The 20,840-nt window shown below is 38.7% G+C and overlaps 1 protein-coding gene across 5 annotated transcripts in view; it reads right to left on the reverse strand.

Annotated features, from left to right (window-relative positions):
• LOC117288811 (calbindin-32-like) overlaps nt 1-20,840 on the reverse strand; it is a 50,274-nt gene that overhangs the window by 19,022 nt on the left and 10,412 nt on the right. For all 5 annotated transcript variants that reach the window (XM_033769656.1, XM_033769660.1, XM_033769657.1 and 2 more), the window contains exons 3-4: nt 11,582-11,668; nt 3,183-3,269 (exon numbers count right to left, since the gene is read on the reverse strand). In XM_033769656.1, the coding sequence (XP_033625547.1) occupies nt 3,183-3,269; nt 11,582-11,668 (174 nt within the window). The remainder of the gene's footprint in view (nt 1-3,182; nt 3,270-11,581; nt 11,669-20,840) is intronic.

Genomic DNA, 20,840 nt, shown 5'->3' on the forward strand with positions numbered 1-20,840 from the left:
CACTATGCTGGGTGATCCCCGGTGACCCCAGCAAGATCAACCACGTATTAAAGGCCTCGGACATGTTTGGTAATTAATCAAAATAACTGCAAGCATACAAAACTAACTTGGTAATGAGCAATGGAGAGCTGTTGATAGTATAAACCATTATGAGAAATGGCTCCCTCTGAAGTAACATTGTTTTTGATAAAGGTATAGTTTTCTCACTCAAATTTTAAGAGACTACTGGCCCGAAGCCCTTTGTTTTAATAGCATGTGAAAGCACACAAACTTATGCAGCAAGTGTGATTTTGTTTTCATTATTCTCTACTGCAACTTCGACGACCAATTGAGTCCAAATTTTCACGGTTTCTTAATTTTATTCATATGTTGGGATACACAAAGTGGCAATTTGGTCTTTTACAATTACCAAACGTGCCCAGTGCCTTTGAAAGCTAGCCGCAGTAGCCCACTGCAACATGACATTTTGTCAAGTTTATCCAACTATTTTCTAATAATAATAATAGGTATAGCATCACTAACTGGGGGGACAGGTCCTTTGCGCACGCTAGAACATTCCTATGGAATCAGTTGCCAACACATTCGGGATAGTGGCACCGTGGACACTTTTGAAGACAAATTGAAATTTCATTTGTTTCAAACAGCTTTTCAGTAGTTCGTTTCTTTCTTTTGTTTTCCCGATGTACCCTCTTCCCTCTGTTGATTTGTTTCTGTTTTCTTCTTTTCATGCGCTTTGAGCACCTTGTTAGGTGGATACATGCGCAATATAAATTGTCCTTAATAATAATAATAATAATAATAATAATAATAATAATAATAATAATAATAATAATAATAATAATAATAATAATAATAATAATAATAATAATAATAATAATAATAATAATAATAATAATAATAATAATAATAATAATAATAATAATAATAATAATAATAATAATAATAATAATAATAATAATAATAATAATAATAATAATAATAATAATAATAATAATAATAATAATAATAATAATAATAATAATAATAATAATAATAATAATAAGACTTGTAATGCGCACATATCCACCCTGCTGAGTGTTCAAGGCGCAGTAAAACCAAAAACAAAACAAAAACAAAACACAACACAAAGAAAAACAGACACAACAAAATTAGTCATTGAAAACCTGTGACATAAGATAAGTTTTGAGAAGAGACTTGAGTTTTGCGGTACAAACACAAGATCGAAGATTAAGTGGTAGAGAGTTCCAGATGCGTGGCGCGGCTGAAGAAAAAGACCTGTCACCCCATGAGTGTCGAGACTTGGGTTCAATGAGGAGAAGCATGGAACTTGATCGAAGATTCCTTGATGGAGTGTAAACCTGAAGCAGTTCAGAAATATAGTGGGGAGCCTTGCCATTTAGAGCTTTGTGGACAATGAGCATCAGCTTGAAGATGATTCGTTGAGAGACAGGGAGCCAGTGTAGTTGTTTTCCTTACTATTATTATTATTATTATTATTATTATTATTATTATTATTATTATTATTATTATCACTTTGTTATCGCTGCAGCCATTTTCCTTGTGGGAACATTCATTAAACCTACTCCTATAACCCCCAATGAAACTAGCAAGCTGGACTACATGACTAAGCTAGCTTCGAGATCCCGCAAAATGTAACTTATGTTGTCAAATTAATTAAAATTAAATAACATGCACCCGTCTACTGTTTGCAATTTTAACGTGAACGTTATGGGATGTTCGTCCACACAAAAACATTTTCGGCACAATGAGGAAGGTCTTTAAGATGAACCGGTCTTTAAAACGAAAATGTGATTGTCTTTTGAGAAAGCTGGGTTCAGGTCAGGGTTCATTGTAACATTAAATACAACGAGACTTAAAGTGCATAGTGCCGGATCATCTTTGCACAACACACAACACAACGCACAACGCACAAATCAATGACACGAAACAATAAGTAATATTATTACAAAAATAAAGATTCAAACAAAAATAATGAGTCTTAGACAAGTCCCTTGGCGAATCTGAAAAGGTTACTGGTTGCATGTCTGTTGTATTTGCCACGACGGATGTCGTAATATTGCTGTCGCATGTTTTGCCATTGACTCACGCCAAAGTGTCATGGCTTTTGCGTCCGGGAAGTAGGCACTTTGCATCCGGGAACTGGGCCAACTCACTCAATGACAATATCGGTTTTCGTTCCGTCTTGTTTGAGGCTTGACGAGAGAGTCACACCGTACATTGGCGTCTCGTTCCGGTCAGCAATCACCTCGACTGTTTGCACTGGAAGCTATTTTTTTATCTCGACATAAATTATTCACGAAGTTCCTACGCGAGAAGGTCGACAGTTGCGAGTATACTCCATATTATTTTATTAGACTCTATTCAAACGGTTGTTTGAACTTGCAAATTATTGGCATCGGTGATGACGCCAGCAGCCCACACCAGACATCCCAATGGATATCAAAGCCGAATCAAAAGCATAACAGTGAAGTTTTTTGTTTTTTTAATCTTTAAAGAGATTTCTGAAACCCTACTTTGTCCCGTCTCAACTGACAGCTCTGTATTTACATTGTTATTTTTAAAGAAAGCGAATTTCATTATGTAAATATTATCCCACTCTTTCTGTTAGTGCTTACCGTCTCGACTTTAATGAGTAATAAACACCGCCGTTGACATTTAACACCAAAATAACAGAGAACACTTATTACTGGCACATGAATAATTTATTAAAACGGTGAGATTTGATGCACGTGTGAATATTCACTCTAAAATAGGTTCACAGATTTGGTTAAATTTTCTTAGCCTTGAACAAAGCTTTATCCTGCTGCATTAAGACAAGCCACACACCTTCAAAGTTTGCGTACAAAGTTTATCTTAAAATTTTCTTGAAATACCATTTTCTCAACAGCCACCCGATACTACACATTTCCGTTAGTAGTTAACCACAACAAAGGGTCAACGAGTGACGGTAGTTACCAACACCGATTACTACCTCGTATCCTAGGTTACCATGAGTATCAGTAACTATAAACACCATTACAAATCTGAAATGTATGTAAAAGCTGTAAGCTTTCGTTCATTTATCAAATGAGAACTATTGGGGCACTTGGTGGCAGCATATTTTTTACCGGGTAAAGTTTGACAGAGTCGTTTTCAAAGTTTTATAATAATTGTTTACTTACGTCGTAGAACTCTTTGCTGGTTCTTGGGGCTTCCTTTGAGCGGAAAAGCAGCAAGAAGTTTTGCTCTGGCTTCAGGATCTCAGCCAACTGAAAAGAAATGGAGACAACAAATATTTCAAAGTGTGATGTTTAATCATCTCAATATCAATTCAGATCACATTTGTTTCAAAAGTGTCAAAAAACAGCATTACAGAATGCATTGGACAATGTAAGGGCGAACAATATACAGTCAACAGAAGGAGGTCGATTTGATAAGCCGAGGGTTATCAGCCTGTGGACAGACGCAGACCGTCCAGTCATATTTGAAAGGATGGTTCATCAATGATTTCGGTGTAGTATTTTCTAAAGAATCTCACTTTTTATTATCATATCACAACATTCACCAGTAAAATGTTTTAGTCTACACCATCATTCTGAATTGTGTATGGGCATGTACCGTATTGGCATTTACCGTCTCTTAAGAAAGCTTTCCCCGGATCATGTGACGTATCAACTGTCTCTAAAGTCTGAGGAATTCAAATGTAATCAGTCACTCGTGACTAAAGCAAGCCATTGTACCAGACATTAATTTTTTTTTCCAAATGACTCATTGTTCATTTCGTATTGTGGACGTAATCACACTCATGTGAAGTGTGAACCCAGCTAATACTTTGTGCTGCTGCTGCTACCAACACAACGTCCATGCATTAACCCACGATACCATTGATTATTGCACAGTGCTCGTTATTATTAGCAAACTTGACACATAGTCTCCCATCCCAAAACTCAATAAAAGCATGGTTCCATTGACAGATTTTAATCTCCTGAATAACAATTCATATAAATAAAAGAGAGAAAAAAGAAAAGAAAGAAAAACAAAACTCAGTTGAAACAGCGTTGTCAGCATAGCGGCCAAACCTTGTAATAATGTACGCACGGAAACACGTGTGTCATTCTATAGTGTCTTATTTGGCACCTCCAAGGCACCGTATGCATATTGCATATTCACCGGCGTGAAAAAAACAGTACTCTGTGAACAAGGTGGCGATACATGAAGAAGAGCATACGTCACAAATACAAGGCGCCAAAACAGGAAACCTCAATCAAACTCGGTTGAGCTGCTGACGCCGCGGAGGCAGGATCCAGTTTTTCCTTTTGAAGGTCGCCCATGAATGAAGAAGGGTGGGGATTCAACGCCGAGTGCATGAAAAGAGTTTCTAATCTAAGGTGATGCATTTCTTGGAAATTTTATTTTCTTAACATTGATAGATCTAAAAAATAAAACACACAAGTGCCTACATGGTAATTGAAATCAGAGTACCGATGGTGTAAAGATGGTTTGGTTACAGATGGATTACACAATGACATCATTGCAAAACAATGGGTGCGTTCGTTTAGCTTCCCTGGGTCGACCCCGGTGTGTGACGTTTTTTTTTCCCAGGACGAACGTGTGCAGATAGTTACCCACGTTCGTCCTGGAAAAAAGAAACCGCCACACACCGGGGTCGACCCAGGGAAGCTAAAGGAACGCATCCAATGAAAGGTACACGCGTGTACGCGCTGCGCATCACCATCGGCCAATGATAGCCTTGCACTGGTGCACGATTACTCAAAGATGGCGGACCATACAAGGGGTCTATATAGCTAATTATGTTCATTTAACTTTCATTTATACCACAAAGTTGCTTTAATCGAAGTAAATGTATCCCTCTTTCCAGTTCACAAAAAATACTTTAGAGCAAGCGCCGTTAATGGTCACTTCATTAAGGGACTGACAACGATATGGAATAACTAAACACAGCTGTTGAAATAATCATAGTTTTAAGTGCATAATCGTAATGTTCATTAAATATGCATCTTAAATATGCATACAAGATGTTGAGATGGCATTATTATTATTATTTCTTTAAAAGTGCTGTACTTTTCTGTTTAAAGTGCAGGCAGACCTTGTTGTAGTGACGTTACCCATACAACGGGGCATGACAAGCAAGACCCGTGTATTACTAAGCCTAATGGTACATATTTCCGACACCACGCAAAGCTTTTTCACAGTCTTACGTTAAACACAGTTTAAAATGCTTTCGTTATCTTCACTTATATGCACTGAATAAGCAGATGTAACTAAATATATTCTAAATATCTACGATTTCCGTGTGCCTGGAGGAAGAACACAACAAAATATTAACCGAAGAAAGGAGCCGAAGCACTCTTGTAACCAAGGATTTGTTTCATAAATTTTAAGAGGGGTTCGTCAAACGTAATAAGTTAGCATTCTGGGAATTGTGTTCTTTAATTTCCCGCCCGGGTACATTTTCAAAATTGCGCAGCCGAACGTAACTTGAATTTTCACGAAACGTTGTGAATAATTTATGTGGACGCATGCAGGTTGCATCCACTGGGCGTTTGACAGGGAAGTTCCAGGCTACAAATCGTGACCACGCAAAGATTAATTCGAGTGGATTCCCAAGTCAATATCATGTTCGATTTGGCTATGGATCTTTACGAAAATACTACTTTGGCTCAGGCATCGGCCTGCTCAAAGTATCCATGCTTAAAGCATTCATACTGAAGCAAACGCTTTCAAATGACGGAGCCAAGCATGAGCCAACGCATAGCCTTGGTTTCGAAAGGGCCATTAATTTTTCCACGTATACTATGCACGTACGAACCCACTGAAATTTGCAGGAAAATTGCAATCCTAAAAATGTGAATATTTTGTGCACAGGTTATAAAATCTAGAGCACACTCTTCTAGGTTAAATCCTTCACCTAAAGGTTTATTGATTTCTTGTTTCGTTCACCTAAAGTTCCACTTCCCTTGACGTTTATCCTGTACTCCCTCGATCCCAAATCCTTTATAATGCCGACCGAACCCCCGGTACTATAGCGAGGAAACTATCCATAGTCCCGAGGCGCGGAAGGCTCGACGGGTAGGGAGAGAGAGAGAGAGTAGACAAGAAAATCGAAATGGTCTTCTAGTCACGAGTCAGCGATGGTGAGCGGGGTGTTGTCGCGTCGAGACGAATACTAATAATTGCCGCTTGTGACGGATGTCTGCGAATGGCCTTTACCCCCTTCTCCTTCCTATTTATCTGGCTGAATATGGGAAATAAGTTGTTTGGGCTTCGTCCTGAATTGATTGTTACCTATGGTGTAGAGAGCGCAGCTATCGCAAGATTTGTTGGCAATCGTTGTTTCCTATCGGGAGAAACTTGTAATCATACATGCAGGCGAGGGGGTGCGAACGAGTTTTGGAAAAGCGTTTGAAATCGTTTGTTAAGAAATGCATGGTTAGAAAGATGTTTTAAAAGTAGAATATAATGTTCCACACAAGTATCACTCAAAATTGCACGGTTTTCATTTTACGTCGCGAACTAACACGGTCAAAGTTTTGACTCCCATAAATGGCCGACCGTGTTTGTCGACGAGATAAAACGAAAACCACGCAATTTCGAGGCATATTTGTGTAGATCATTGTATTCTACTTTTACAACATCTTTCTAACCATATCGATTTTATAACAGCGGTTACAGGGCGCTTTTCAAAGACCAACTCGACCGATCCAAGGCAACGTGTTCCTTTAACTTTACAGTGTGCTACGATAGCATGATACTACGAATAGTGTATATCCCAAGATATTGCCCTTAGTGTGACACAACATGTCGTGCTTTAATGTTATCCTGGATATATTGACCTTTACCCTTACATTATGGTAACACGATTGAATGTTTTGCTAACATTCACCCGTCCGAGCTAACCAGCACGATTTGTTTATCGACAATGAAAATGATAATAAAGTTAAGAAAAGTTCATTACACTTCCAGAAATATTTTGAATATCATAAGACCGGATCCTAAAACATCTTCTTAAAAATCAAAATTTTGTTTTTCACGATTCCCCGGCCTGTAATTTAAAGTTCAACTTCATTAGTGGAAATTTAATCAACAAATACCAACAAGGCTTCAAATTGTCAGGTAGTTAAAGAGCCTAAATGGCTTGGTTTTTTTTAATTTGTTTTATTATATAAATCCCAAACCGTCTGCAACATCGACTACAGCAAGTCGCATACCCATCAGCATCCATGAAATTATTAATAATAAAAGCGTTAAAAAGTTGTCTTCTGGCGACGCTAGTTTCGTAAAAAGAAAATCGACGGTGGAGGGCGCAACAACGACTGGTTCCTAGGGACTTGGCAAGTCTACGAATCTAACTCTTTCTTTCTTTCTTCCTTATGGTGCAACCTTCATGATTGATGATAGTCGCACTGCCAGACCCACCGGGCGATCCCCTTCTCAATGCAATACGTGTATACTGTGGTCGTTTACAAGAGTTTGTAGTTTTTATAAAAACGCACGGGACCTACAGCTTTATGTCCAATCCGAAGGACAGATAGAACTTGTTTGACAAAAATGCATCTCTTCTCTAGTAATTCGTGTTGTGATCGTTGACTACGTTATAGAGACAAACGACGCCAGTCAAGACTAGATTTAATGGATCAGAGACAGAGCAGGTGGTTTTGGGATCTGCAAAGTTTGAAAGGATTGGGTTGCAGTTTCAGAGCATAGGTTATGAATACTCAATTACAATGCTGTTTTGGAAGATTAAAGGAAACATCTATCGACATCTAAATGATTGGGATCCCTGCTTGAGGGATTGAGAGAAGAAAACAGTCGGATCTGTTTTATCTTAAAAGAAATAAATACAGAAGACATTTAAGCTATGGGGTGTCTTATATACTGACAAAGTGACTTGATTATAATTGATTTAATTCAGTCTGGAACGAGGGAAGAATACTAATTAACAGTCTTAGCATTTATAACGCGTTCTTACACAAAAAAGGTAGGCCCTATCACAATGCTTTACAACACAAAGCAACCAACAATTGTGGCGCTGTGTGGCAATATCATACGTATAGCTTAAAACAACGATGCGTTAAAACACATTGTTTCCATAAGCATTCAAGCACACTATGTGGAATGAAGTAGAAATCTCATATTATACATCCAATGCGTTCAAAATGGTTTCAAGGTGAAGCTATAAATGACATGGGAAATGGCGCAACAATTGTCGGAATCTAATGCATTATTTCGCGTCAAGCTTTAGGGAGATTAGCTGATCAATACTAATGACAGAACCAATTTCCATGGCTCGGCAAACCTCCGGGCCTTGGTGATCATGTTCACTCAAGCATGTCTTGTGACCAGGGGAGCGGAACTAATAGCCTGTTCGTCACGTCTGGGTAACCCCATTGACAATAATTCATGACTGCTCGTAAACACTTTACAGTAGAATAAAAAAATATGGAATATTTAAGTAGCTTAAATATTATGCGTGCCGTTAACGCAATTTGGATAATGCGAAACACCCGAAGGACAAAATAGTAATTTTTATTTCCTATTTTGAGCTGTGGGCTTGATGAAATTTTCCCGAAACGTGCAATGCATAAAATAATCGGCTAATAAAAAGGAAGACTTAAAATTAGTATTGCTAATCACACCATATTGTAGCCCGAAGGCTGAACTGCATAGTGGTTACAGTTGGTAAAAAAACATCAACACTCCGAAGGAATCAAAACAAATTACACAGTCTATAAAAATTAAAAAGCGCCAAAAAACACAGGCGATGACAGCTTGTAAACGAGCAGAAAGGGATAGGGTTTCATGTTATTAACAGGGACGCAATTTGACTTGTTGTAAACGTAGCTATCCACTACATGGAACGGTGGTTGCTGATTGCGCTGTTAAAGATGGGCCATTATGTAGATGTTAATTAACCCTTACTATCGTAGCTCGCAATTCTAGTCAAGAGTGAATTGCTTATCGACGGAGAGCACTTTGCCAAATCGATTTACTTGTAGAGTACGTGGTTTAAGTGCGATTTACAGCTTTGCAACATGGCGGACAATGCAACCAGTGGAAGCATTAACGTTAATAAGGTCTTAATATATCAGATTCGCTCGGTTTTGGTTTGTAGCTTATTGGATAAGCCGCGTGTGTCGACATTAGCGGTAAACAACGTCTTGAAGATATCGGGTTTGGTTTTTGGTCAGAGGATAGATCTTACACATGCATTACAGTTATTTACAATATACAGTGCTATTTTAGGGTTTGCAGTTTTTCTCCATTATGTTTCAAATATAAAGTAAATTTTACATCATCATACAGTAAATTTGACATCATCAAGAGACACTCTGTGGCTCTGTGCACCACTACCGGTAAAAATCGAACCCCAAGAGATTGCCGAGGGGCTTTCAATTAACCACATCCGATGCAATTTTCCTGGAAAACACTCAATGTGACATATGCATGCTTAACAGTATACGTAAAATACAGGTGTGTGCGGCACTTAAATGTAGCCCGAGCCCTCAATATAGCCTGACCTACAGGTGTAGCTGTTTTTATAAACTTTTTGCCAGGTCAGTATTCTACGTATGAACATGAACTACACATATATCTCAAGAACTACACATCCGATTTTCAAACTTTTTTTCAGTTATAGAATCCTTTGGCATATGAGATTAGCCTTTTTAAGGCTAACTGTGAATGTAACTGTGAAACGCCACAAGAGGCACAACAACTGTCTTCTCGTCCGGGGAGATGCCGACCACTCTTGTGCTACTTCACTGTAGACGCGCCGCACCCGCAGAAAGACCGCAGAAAGACAACTATCACAATACTCTTTTTCATTTCCGAAAAATGTGCTTAATGGATTAAACTACGGACGGAGAGATCAACGCAGTGACGCTAGTTTGTCTTATGGTTCCCTCATTTTGCTTCATTATAATTGATTTGCAAGGATGAGCCATATCCGAAAGCACTGAAGTGATATTACTAACCCTGCTAGAGAGGGGCCGTTACATCCGATTTCGTTTCACTGTTTAAGATGACAAAATACAATTTTCCCTCTGAAAATTCAATGAATGAATAGTTTGATCAGTTTTTTATCTATCTGAAGACAACAACGTTTTGAAGACGGCAACCAGTCCACTGTATTTTAATCTTGGTTCGAAGACCTCCGCATGCAGCATGCCAGATGAAACAAAACAGCGCGCCCTGTGTTTGGTGATCACTTTACGTTTCGTTACGTTGCGTTACATTACATAACGTTACGTTACGTTGTGTAGCGTTATGGTATGTTACGTTACGTTACGTTACGTTCCGTTACGTTCCGTTCCGTTACGTTACGTTCCGAGTATGAGATAATGACGTCTTGGACCGAGACTACTGTCTCAAGAACATTCACCAGCTTTGCAATAATAATCCTTCAGTTCTACAAGTTACGTTAAGGATCATCATGAACACTCATGTGATTTGGGAAAGTAATATCCACCTTTGGCATTTTCATGAATGTCAACAACAATGTGTAGAACAATAACAAATCTCTCAGTCATTTGCACTTATAAAGATACCCGTTAGGAGATCTATTGAACCGTTTGAAGATGCCCCACCCCCCCCCCCTCCCCGGCCCCCGGAAACACATTTTAACAATTATTTGCACATACATTTTGGACAGAATTTATCCTCTGGGTTTGTTGAAAAAGTGTTTTGACTGATGCCGTCTCTCAAACAAAACATAGACAATTAACACTGTCATGCAAAAACTCACCATCAGAATTCCCGGTTTGGCTTGAATTTAATAAATATTGATTACAAAGAACCTTGATAGGAATTCGCAGAGTGATTGAAGGTTTTGTGTGTCCTTCGTCATTGATACATTATTCTCATCACGCGCATGGCTGCTGTCGGGCTGTCTCCGGGACGGAAGGATGTCATTATTTTCAAGCACTGTCCATTTTGTTGTTGAAAAACTGTGTTCACGAGGAAACTTTGCCGGTGCCGGCAAGTCTAATTTGTGTCCGCATCGACGTCGCGAGGAAAACTCTACAGATGAGAATTTAATTTGATTGACAAGCCTCAAAATCTAGAAATGTATTAATTTGTCTTCTGTGAGGATAACAGTGTGTTTGTTTAACTAATAACACGTGCAAAACGAAAACCAGTAAAGCTAGACGATGCGAATTTACAGTGAGATATTCTCAATTCTGCATCTACGTAGAGACATACTTTGACCGTTTCTCCATGTATTACTCTCCTACCATGGGCTTTGTACACACAAGTCATTGTAGAACATATCTCTTTTTAGAATTCGGACCAATCAGAATACAGACATGTAAAGTTTACATAATTGTATCCAATGAAATCACTGGTTCTAAAAGCAAGTTCATGTCTTTGTATCCTTGCAATAAATGACAGGGGACCAGTCTACCTTAGCTCAAGCTCTCTCTCTTCGGGCGCAGCCTTAATCAGTGGCGGTGAGCGACAGGGAACCCACTATAACCACGTTATACATGTAAACCAATCACCATCGTCCGCACGAAAGTGTTTGACAAAATGTACAACCTCGTTCCAAAGCATTACTCACCTCCATCATCTCGATCCTGTTATCGTTGTTCTCATCGTAGAGTTTCATGTATGTGTTGATGGCTGCTTGGAGGCCCTCATCTGTTTGCTGTCAATAAATCAATCAAAGGTCAAGAGTTATTCAGGGTACTCAAATATCGATCATGAAATACCATCAGGACTGGAGTGAAAATCAGAGTGAGGTATTTTAGTACAGATTTGAAGGGGGTGTTTGAAATCAGTAGGCCTATACACTGCAGAAACTTGGACGGTTCCAAATTTACAACATGGGTGTTGCCACAATAAAGACACCGAACTGCAGTGCAAAAACTGGGGTGTTAAATTGACAACATGGGTGTTTTCACATGTAGATACCAACAAAAGAATCAAAGTTTACACCATAAAGGGTGTTAAAATAACACCAGTTTCTGCTAAAAACAATTACCTTGGTGTTATTTTAACACAATATGATGTTAATTGAATTCTGTCTTCCGTATCTATACGTGACAACACCCAAGGTTTCATATTGAACTCCCCAGTTTGTGCACTGTGGTGTCAAAATCAACATCAAAAGGGTGTTACATTTATACATTCTCTACATTGTAACCTTTATTGATAGTGCTGTAAAGTGAGACAAATTAATGGGATATATCTGACACCATTTTTTATTAATGGAATAGCTCCAACCAAACGAGTTAAAAATCAACAAACACCAGCAAACAAAACATGAAACCAGACAGTCTGACACATCGTTCTATAAATACGCAAAATAATTGCTCTTATTAAAATGAAACACAACACAAAACGATACGATGGCAATCACTGCAAAACGAGGACACGCAAGCACCGAGTAAATGTCACACCGTGATTTCACGGTGAAACGACGCGGTGTTTTAGAGTTCACAGCTCCCGTAATCAGTGACTGTTTACTCCGAAGCTACCCGTTCTCTCATCGCTGTTCCGGGTTGCGAGCCATGGGGAAAATTGGCCGGTGTTGATGAAGGTGTTTTAATTGAAGAACTATCAAAGCTGACCTGCTTCACGTACGGTATACTTCCTGAAGTACATTTGTAGGTCGTGTGAATGGTACGATGGGTGTGATGTATCGATGATACACACTCGCACATAGACATTGTTTGTGAATGCCGCTAATCGAGGACTTATCTTTGTTCTCCCACTGTTTGGACTGTTTTTAGCGACGTCCCACTTGGTTGTGTACACGAAAACAAAGCGAGTACGTCCTCTCTCTGTCAAACACACGGATCCCTTTTTGTAAAAGTCCTATAGGTTTCAACGGGTAGACACGCAAAAATGCATCCTTGCGGGCAATTCTTTGGTCTTTTTACTTTGTCTGTGCACTTAATTCTAAAAATTTCTTATGGACTTTGTACATAAATTTCCTTGTGGTGAACCCTGGACTTAAGAATTTCTATTGATAAATTTTTCTTTAGCAAGGGGAAACGCATATTTTGCGGGGGGGGGGGGGGGGGGGCTATTGATTAACATCAAGCCATTCAGCTGTGCAGTTTTCGATTCCATTTTGGGAAGAGACGAGGGCAAGGGTTATGTGCATTATGTCACATTATAGCACATCAGCTGACCAGTGTGTACAATGTGGTTAATACAATGGAAAGATTAAAGCAATGGTAACATTTTTACGCCATTAGACTAATTCAGCACCAAAGAGCTCAACGGCCCATACAGAGAATCTCCCGGATTCCAAGTAAAATACACTTGGTTCAGAGAGACACAAAATGTAGGTCAGGCTGATCCCTCAAATATTGTCTGGATCAATATAAAGGAAATCAAGGTCAATGTGGATGGGAACTAGACTGTTAGAAATTTGAACATTGAACACGCTTTGTCGGCTGATTCGAGTTGATGGAGAATTTGAGCCGTACGGTTGGAATTAATTCCCCGGTGTTTTACTACTACCGAAGGTCAGACAGCTCGACTGAGGAGCAATCAACATCATCTCAAGTCCAAGGTTTAAGACTCAAATTCCGTTCAATGCTGGCTACAATCATGTCTCGTTGGGCCCCACCCCCTTTCAATGTTGGCTCTCAATCCACGGTCTTCTGCGTTCCAGTCAACATGGAGCGGGGGGTGGGGTAGAATGTTAATTGTCAGGGAAGTGGGCAGGGAGTGTTTATTGTAAAGTTGGGAATGGTTGGCCAAAGCATTTTGGCCGGGGTTGTAGTTGGATTTGAATGGAGAGGTGTAAACCCTGCGAAGAGGGAGCAGCTATTTAGCTTTGAGAAAAGGGGAGATTTTGTGTTGTCTTTAAATGTTGTGCACCACATTTATTGGAGCGTCAACACTGTTTCCGTGGCACCCCTTATTGTCTCTACCCGAAGGTAATTTCGTGATCAGAAATTTAAATTGCTATTTAACGACAAATGTTTGTTGGTTCTTTCAGGGTAGACACTTTGATAAGTTTTCGAATTACAAATTGTTCCAAACGGCAATTTTGTTACGCCTGGTCTCAAACCTCGAACTATCTACAAATTACTGTTTTTTAATCAAATTTGCCCCAGACAAGCTTTCCTTGGTAAAGGGCTACCAAGTTTCCTTAGCAAGGGGTTCCAAAGAGATGCAGTACGTGGAATAAGCTGTTGATCATGCCAATTCTTCGACATCTTGGCAAAGCAAGAGTTAGTATTTAATGCAAGACGTTGTGACTCACTATCACTCAACTATCTCGCAGGTTGACCGACTTAACAATAACGTCTTGCACCCAGACTAAGCAAGAGTGTTTAATAGGTTATTGAAGAAGCAGAAGGCATTCTAGGGGATGAACTAGGTCAGACCATAAAGGAAGGAAGAGAAGGAGTTCACAGACTGAAGTCTCATTTGCCATGAAACATCTTTGCCTGGCTACAGACCTGAGGATGTACAGTCATTCCACGGACGCTCAGTAATGGTAGGCTACGACAATAAAACAGGCACTGGATTGAATTTGTGACGTAAGATTCTATTATGATGCCCAAGTGACCAACTACTGCATATGCCAAACACACTTACAAGTGAATCTTGCGCGCCAACGAGTCGCCAATGAGTCTTTTGTACGAACCACCGTTTTTTTTCGGGTCGTTCACATGAATTTGACTTCTAGCCTTGAAAACTTGCCACAGTTTCAAGTTAGTTGTCAATCTGACACCTTTTGGTAGATACCTCTTTGCTAAATGGTTATAAGGAGATAATTATCTCAATATAATTAAACTAAAACCAGTTTTAGGGCAGTGTCGGGCTTAATCCAGGATGTCGTCTTGTTGTGATAGTTCATTTTGGGATGGTTCACATTTTTTAACGACAAAAACTTGAAAGTGAAGTGTAAAAAATGCTTTTTACACCATCGATGTTTGTATCGCTATTTTAAGAGTGATTATACCAATCGTATACATCCCCTTACGTACGTTGAACATTTCGTGACTGCACATAGCTTCAGTCGCGAAACACTGTCGAACATGGGGTCATTTACAGCCAGCCAACAGTTATTGAAAACGTCAACAGGCAGCAACTGGAAATATCCGCCTTAACCCGGTTCCATCAGGAGGGAAAGTCCCCCAGGGCTAAACATCACCAACAAAATTGCGTATGTTATCTTCAGATGTGAAAACATTTACCCCCACAAAACGTTTGTTCAGCCGCGTGCGTTCAATACACCGGGTGATGTTTAGTACATCTGCGTATACGCATGGCTGTACACAACTCATGCAGTAAAGCTTTGGTTGGTGGTTGTAGTTAAAAAAGAATAATAAATTCTTGCTGAAAAATTCCCGCCAGTTTACGTCAGCACATACACCTGAAGGCTTGTCGTGCCCGGAATTGGCGCGGTCTCATCAGCAACCATCGATTGGTAAAAGGCGACTTGATTGAGACACACCACGTGTGAAGCTAAAACGACCGAACAGGGAACACGCGGCAGGCCATGCGCGGGAAATTAACATTTACATGCATAATCTTTGCCGTTAAAGACACTGGACACTATTGGTAACTGTCAAAGACCAGTCTTCTCACTTGCTGTATCTCACCACATGCAGAAAAAAACAAACCTGTGAATATTTCAGCTCAATCGGTCATCGAAGTTACAAGATAATAATGAAAGAAAAAACACCGTTGTTACACGAAGTTGTGTGCTTTCTAATGCTTGATGTCGAGACCTCAAGTTCTAATACTGAGGTCTCGAAATCAAATTCGTGGAAAATTACTTCTTTCTCGAAAACTACGTCACTTCAGAGGGAGCCGTTTCTCACAATGTTTTATACTACCAACCTCTCCCTCTTACTCGTAATCAAGAAAGGTTTTACACTAAAAATTATTTTGAGTAATTACCAATAGTGTCCACTGCGTTTAAGTTTTGGTACGGGGTTTTGTGTTAGTCTTGGTTGGCGACGCGTTTTCAATTAGTCGCCGGTAGGTGGCGCAACACCGACTGACTCGGAAGGACTGGGCAAGTCTACGAATATTAATCCCCAGTTTTAACAGTGTACAGTAGGACGGGACAACACGATTACAGTTAAACATAATAAAGCACATTTGTCACTGGTAATTTGAATAAAGCCAGCGTTCTTATAGTTTATATGAGCCAACATATACATGAACTAACAAACCTGTGAAAGTTTCACCTCATTGTAAAACATGTGGAAAATAATCTGTAATTGTTTTCACCGTGTTTCCAAATAATGGAGTTTTTGACTAGCGAGATTAAAATAATTGTTTTGCTCATTTCTCAAAAAATGTTGAATTTCAAGCGAAGATAATTGAATAGGAGTTTCTCCCATACAATACAATACGTTGTGTGTAAATCTGTGAACGTGTTTACTCTTACACCAATCAGCCAATGAGCGGAATATAGTGTTTTTAACGGAAATGCTATTTACTTGTTTATAATGCGATTGTTCACCATTTAAATGTAACTACGATATTTGAACACTTCTGAAATTGTTTGTAATTATCGATTAAAAAATCAGACCCCAACCTACAGGTTCTGAAAAACTAAAAACGCTTCTGCTATGACATCGCGCGTCAAAATGACAATGCTTTGACGTCATGTCTCGGAGTGTGCTTTGTTATACTTCCACAATGTACATACAACAAAGCAGCTATACAAATTGGAACTCCCAACTATGACGTTATATGAGTGATTACGTAACGGAGCTTGTCGCAAATCATTCAGAAAAGCGCTGGATAGGGGTATTTGAAATGATTTTTTTTTTTACACAATTGCAATCCATTTATAGTCGTGTGAATCGACTTCCTTATTGATTGAAAACATTATTTATGAAATTCAGCAAAGATCACGACTTCACATTTTCGTTCAAGCAAATCTTTAACGCCCGGGCTACGTTGTGCCACACACTAAGTTTCATAATTACATTTTACCCGCAGTTTAAAACAAATACTCATCTTCACAATATAACATTAATATGAAAATAATCAATTCTATAATATTATTTTTTTGCCGTGGCTGCGATGCTGCGAGGCTACACAAACATTAAAAGCGATTTCTTTCCGCGCGGTGGGTGCGAGGTTGTTATCAATACAACTCGGAAGTGCGCATGACCGAAACAAAACATTAGTGCGACCACTAAGTTGTGTCCTTGTTGCAGTTGCCACGGTTACAAGACTAGAAAATTGACAGTGACTGATGGCAATGCTCGCTAGTGATCGAGAAAAAAATCATTCGAGCTAGTGAAGCTTAGACTGAAAGTCTGATTCGATTTTATTCATGGAACTTGACAGCTTTTTCTTCGATCTGAGGGTGTTCGTGTTTAGTGTAGGTCGCAACGAGTCACCTTTGTATACACCTGTTCATATGCAAATTTTTTTACATTTTGTTTCAAGCAAGACTTCAACCTAAATTCAAAATTTATGAAAATAGCAGCTGTACAATTTTCCAGATGTGCCCCCTTTTTCTTCGTATATAATTTCAATAAAAGTCAGACAGTGGGACTACCGTTAAGTATCGAATTGTAGGCCTATTTTTTATGTGTTCTCCCATTGTGCTGTGGAACAAAATCACGCCGAAAAAGTATATTTTTTCATATGTCAGTGAGTTGCCATATTGTCAAAAATGATCACGAGTGTCATATATATATAGCACTGAAATGAAGACAAAGCACCACCAACGACCAAACCCAAAACTCGTACTTTGCTTGTCCAACTAGATACGTACACAGGGGCTAGTTATCCCGGTAACCATGGTGACAGAATGTACGAGAGTTAATTTCACAATATTGTCAACTTTTGTTGTAATATTTTTAAGTAGATGTTTTGGCAGATGATTGACTCAAATATTATACAGTTAACGCCCTTTGCGTATTGTTCGGGTACTCATATTTCCGTACAAAATTTAAAGGCAGTGGACACTATTGGTAATTACTCAAAATAATTTTTAGTGTAAAACCTTTCTTGATTACAAGTAATGGGGAGAGGTTGATAGTATAAAGCATTGCGAGAAGCGGCTCCCTCTGAAGTAACGTAGTTTTCGAGAAAGAAGTAATTTTCTACGAATTTGATTTCGAGACCTCAGATATAGAATTTGTGGTCTCGAAATCAAGCATCTGAAAGCACACAATTTTTTGTGACAAGGGTGTTTTGTTTTCATTATTTTATCTCGCAACTTCGACGCTCAGATTTTCACAGGTTTGTTATTTTCTGCATGTGTTGAGACACACCAAGTGAGAAGACTGGTCTTTGACAATTACCAATAGTGTCCAGAGTCTTTAGCCATTGTCTGTGCATACTATTTATATTTGGCTGAATTAGATTGTAGCAATCAAAGTAAGAGATGTTGATTTGTGAGGTTTTCACTGTGTTTTTTCATACTCGCAGAATTAAACCCTTATCCCAAAGCACTTTAAAATATTTAATTTTGTACTATAACAATATTGTGTTCCGTTTTTCCGATTGCTAAATGACCAATGATGATCGAAAGATGCTTTACTATTTCGCTTTCAATAAAAAAAAATATAAAAAAATGCATTCTCTCTTTCTTTTGATTCATCAGAGTTCATAAAAAGAAGAAGACAAAACTCAATTATCCAGCACGGGGAAATTAAGGCATACATTGAATTAATTAGTGTTTGGCTCCATACATTTCACGGCTATTTTAAGAACATTATCATCTGCGAGTATTCAAACAGTCCTGATTAAAAGCTTTATTGACAATACACCTGTCTGTTTTATTGCCATGGACAGTTTCTCCCTCCATTCTCTTTAGAACGGACTCGTGGATAATTAACTCTTAATTGTTGTTAATTACCAGCTAAGTACAGTGACTGATTTACGGCCCATTCTCTTTAGGCATATTATCTCAACCCACGTCAGCAATTGTTAATTAATTGGCCAGCTTTACAATTAAGTTGTAAGCCCCAATTCACATCGACTTGTACATATATAGCTTCTGAATAAATATTTGATTACTAACATTCGATTGGAACAAGCGAACCAGGGATTGAAAGTGCACCGACCAGGATGAAAACAGTTTGATGATGGTAGTTAACTGTGAACAGGGCCCAATTTCATAGAGCTGCTTAAGCAGAAAATACTGCTTAAAACTGTCTGCTTAGCAGAAATGGGCAATATACCAATCATAAATTGTATCTGTAACATAGCAGTTTAGCTGGTAACTTTCTGATATGTTATTGTTGTGCTTAGCTACTTTTTATCGTAAAGCAGCTCTATGAAATTGGTCCATGGTCGAAAGATAGCAAGAATTGTCACAGGCTGACAATATTACCTCCAAAGTGTAACGTAATTGGAACCGGAAATACTGGTGTACAAATGGATGGTTAAACCAAGCGTGCGTTGCTCAAAGCATTATTGCGTCGCTATAGAGTAACCAGAAATAATTTATTGGAAATACGTCATTGCACTCCACAAAAGGGAATTGTATTGGCACAGCTGGTGCGATAGTATACTTAAAACTGGCCTTAATCTAACTGGAAGAATTGATGCCATATGTAAAGTGGGCTTTATATTATGTAACCAAAACGTATTGGTATACATGAAGTGGGCTTAAATGCAACCCAAATGTATCGGTATACGTATTAAGTAAGCCTAAACGTAACCTAAAGCGTAATGGCAAATGTATTGGTATACATAAAGTGGGCTTAAATGTAACCCACAATGTATTGTTATACATAAAGTGGGCTTAAATGTAACCCACAATGTATTGGATTACATAAAGTGGGCTTAAATGTAACCCACAATGTATTGGTATACATAAAGTGGGCTTAAATGTAACCCACAATGTTTTGGGTATACATAAAGTGGGCTTAAATGTAACCCACAATGTATTGGATTACATAAAGTGGGCTTAAATGTAACCCACAATGTATTGGTATACATAAAGTGGGCTTAAATGTAACCCAATTTTTTTTGGTATACATAAAGTGGGCTTAAATGTAACCCAATTTTGGGGGTATACATAAAGTGGGCTTAAATGTAACCCACAATTTTGGGGGTATACACAACGTGGGCTTAAATGTAACCCAAATGTATCGGTATACGTATTAAGTAAGCCTAAACGTAACCTAATGCGTAATGGCAAATGTATTGGTATACATAAAGTGGGCTTAAATGTAACCCACAATGTATTGGTATACATAAAGTGGGCTTAAATGTAACCCACAATGTATTGGATTACATAAAGTGGGCTTAAATGTAACCCACAATGTATTGGTATACATAAAGTGGGCTTAAATGTAACCCACAATGTTTTGGGTATACATAAAGTGGGCTTAAATGTAATGTATACATAAAGTGGGCTTAAATGTAACCCACAATTTTTTGGACTACATAGAGTAGGCCTAAATGTAACCCAATTTTTGGGGGTATACATAAAGTTGGCTCAAATGTAACCCAAAATGTATTGGTATACATAAAGTGGGCTTAAGTAACCCAAAACGTGTAACCCAAAACGTATTGGTATACATAAAGGCAGTGGACACTAATGGCAATGGGGAGCTGCTGATAGTATAAAACATTGTGAAAAAGGCTCCCTCCGAAGAAAACGTAGTTTCGAGAAAGAAGTAATTTTCCACGAATTTGATTTTGAGACCTCAGAATTATATTTTGAGGTTCCGAAATCGAGCATCTGAAAGCACACAACTTCGTGTGACAAGGGTGGTTTGTTTTAATTCCAATTACTATCTCGCAGCTTCGACGACCAATTGAGTTCAAATTTCAAAGGTTTGTTAATGTTTGTGCATAATATGTTGAGATACACCAAGTGAGAAGACTGGTCTTTGACAAATACCAAAGGTGTCAAGTGT

The sequence above is a fragment of the Asterias rubens genome, chromosome 4 (assembly GCF_902459465.1).
Source record: "Asterias rubens chromosome 4, eAstRub1.3, whole genome shotgun sequence".
Lineage (NCBI taxonomy): Eukaryota > Metazoa > Echinodermata > Asteroidea > Forcipulatida > Asteriidae > Asterias > Asterias rubens.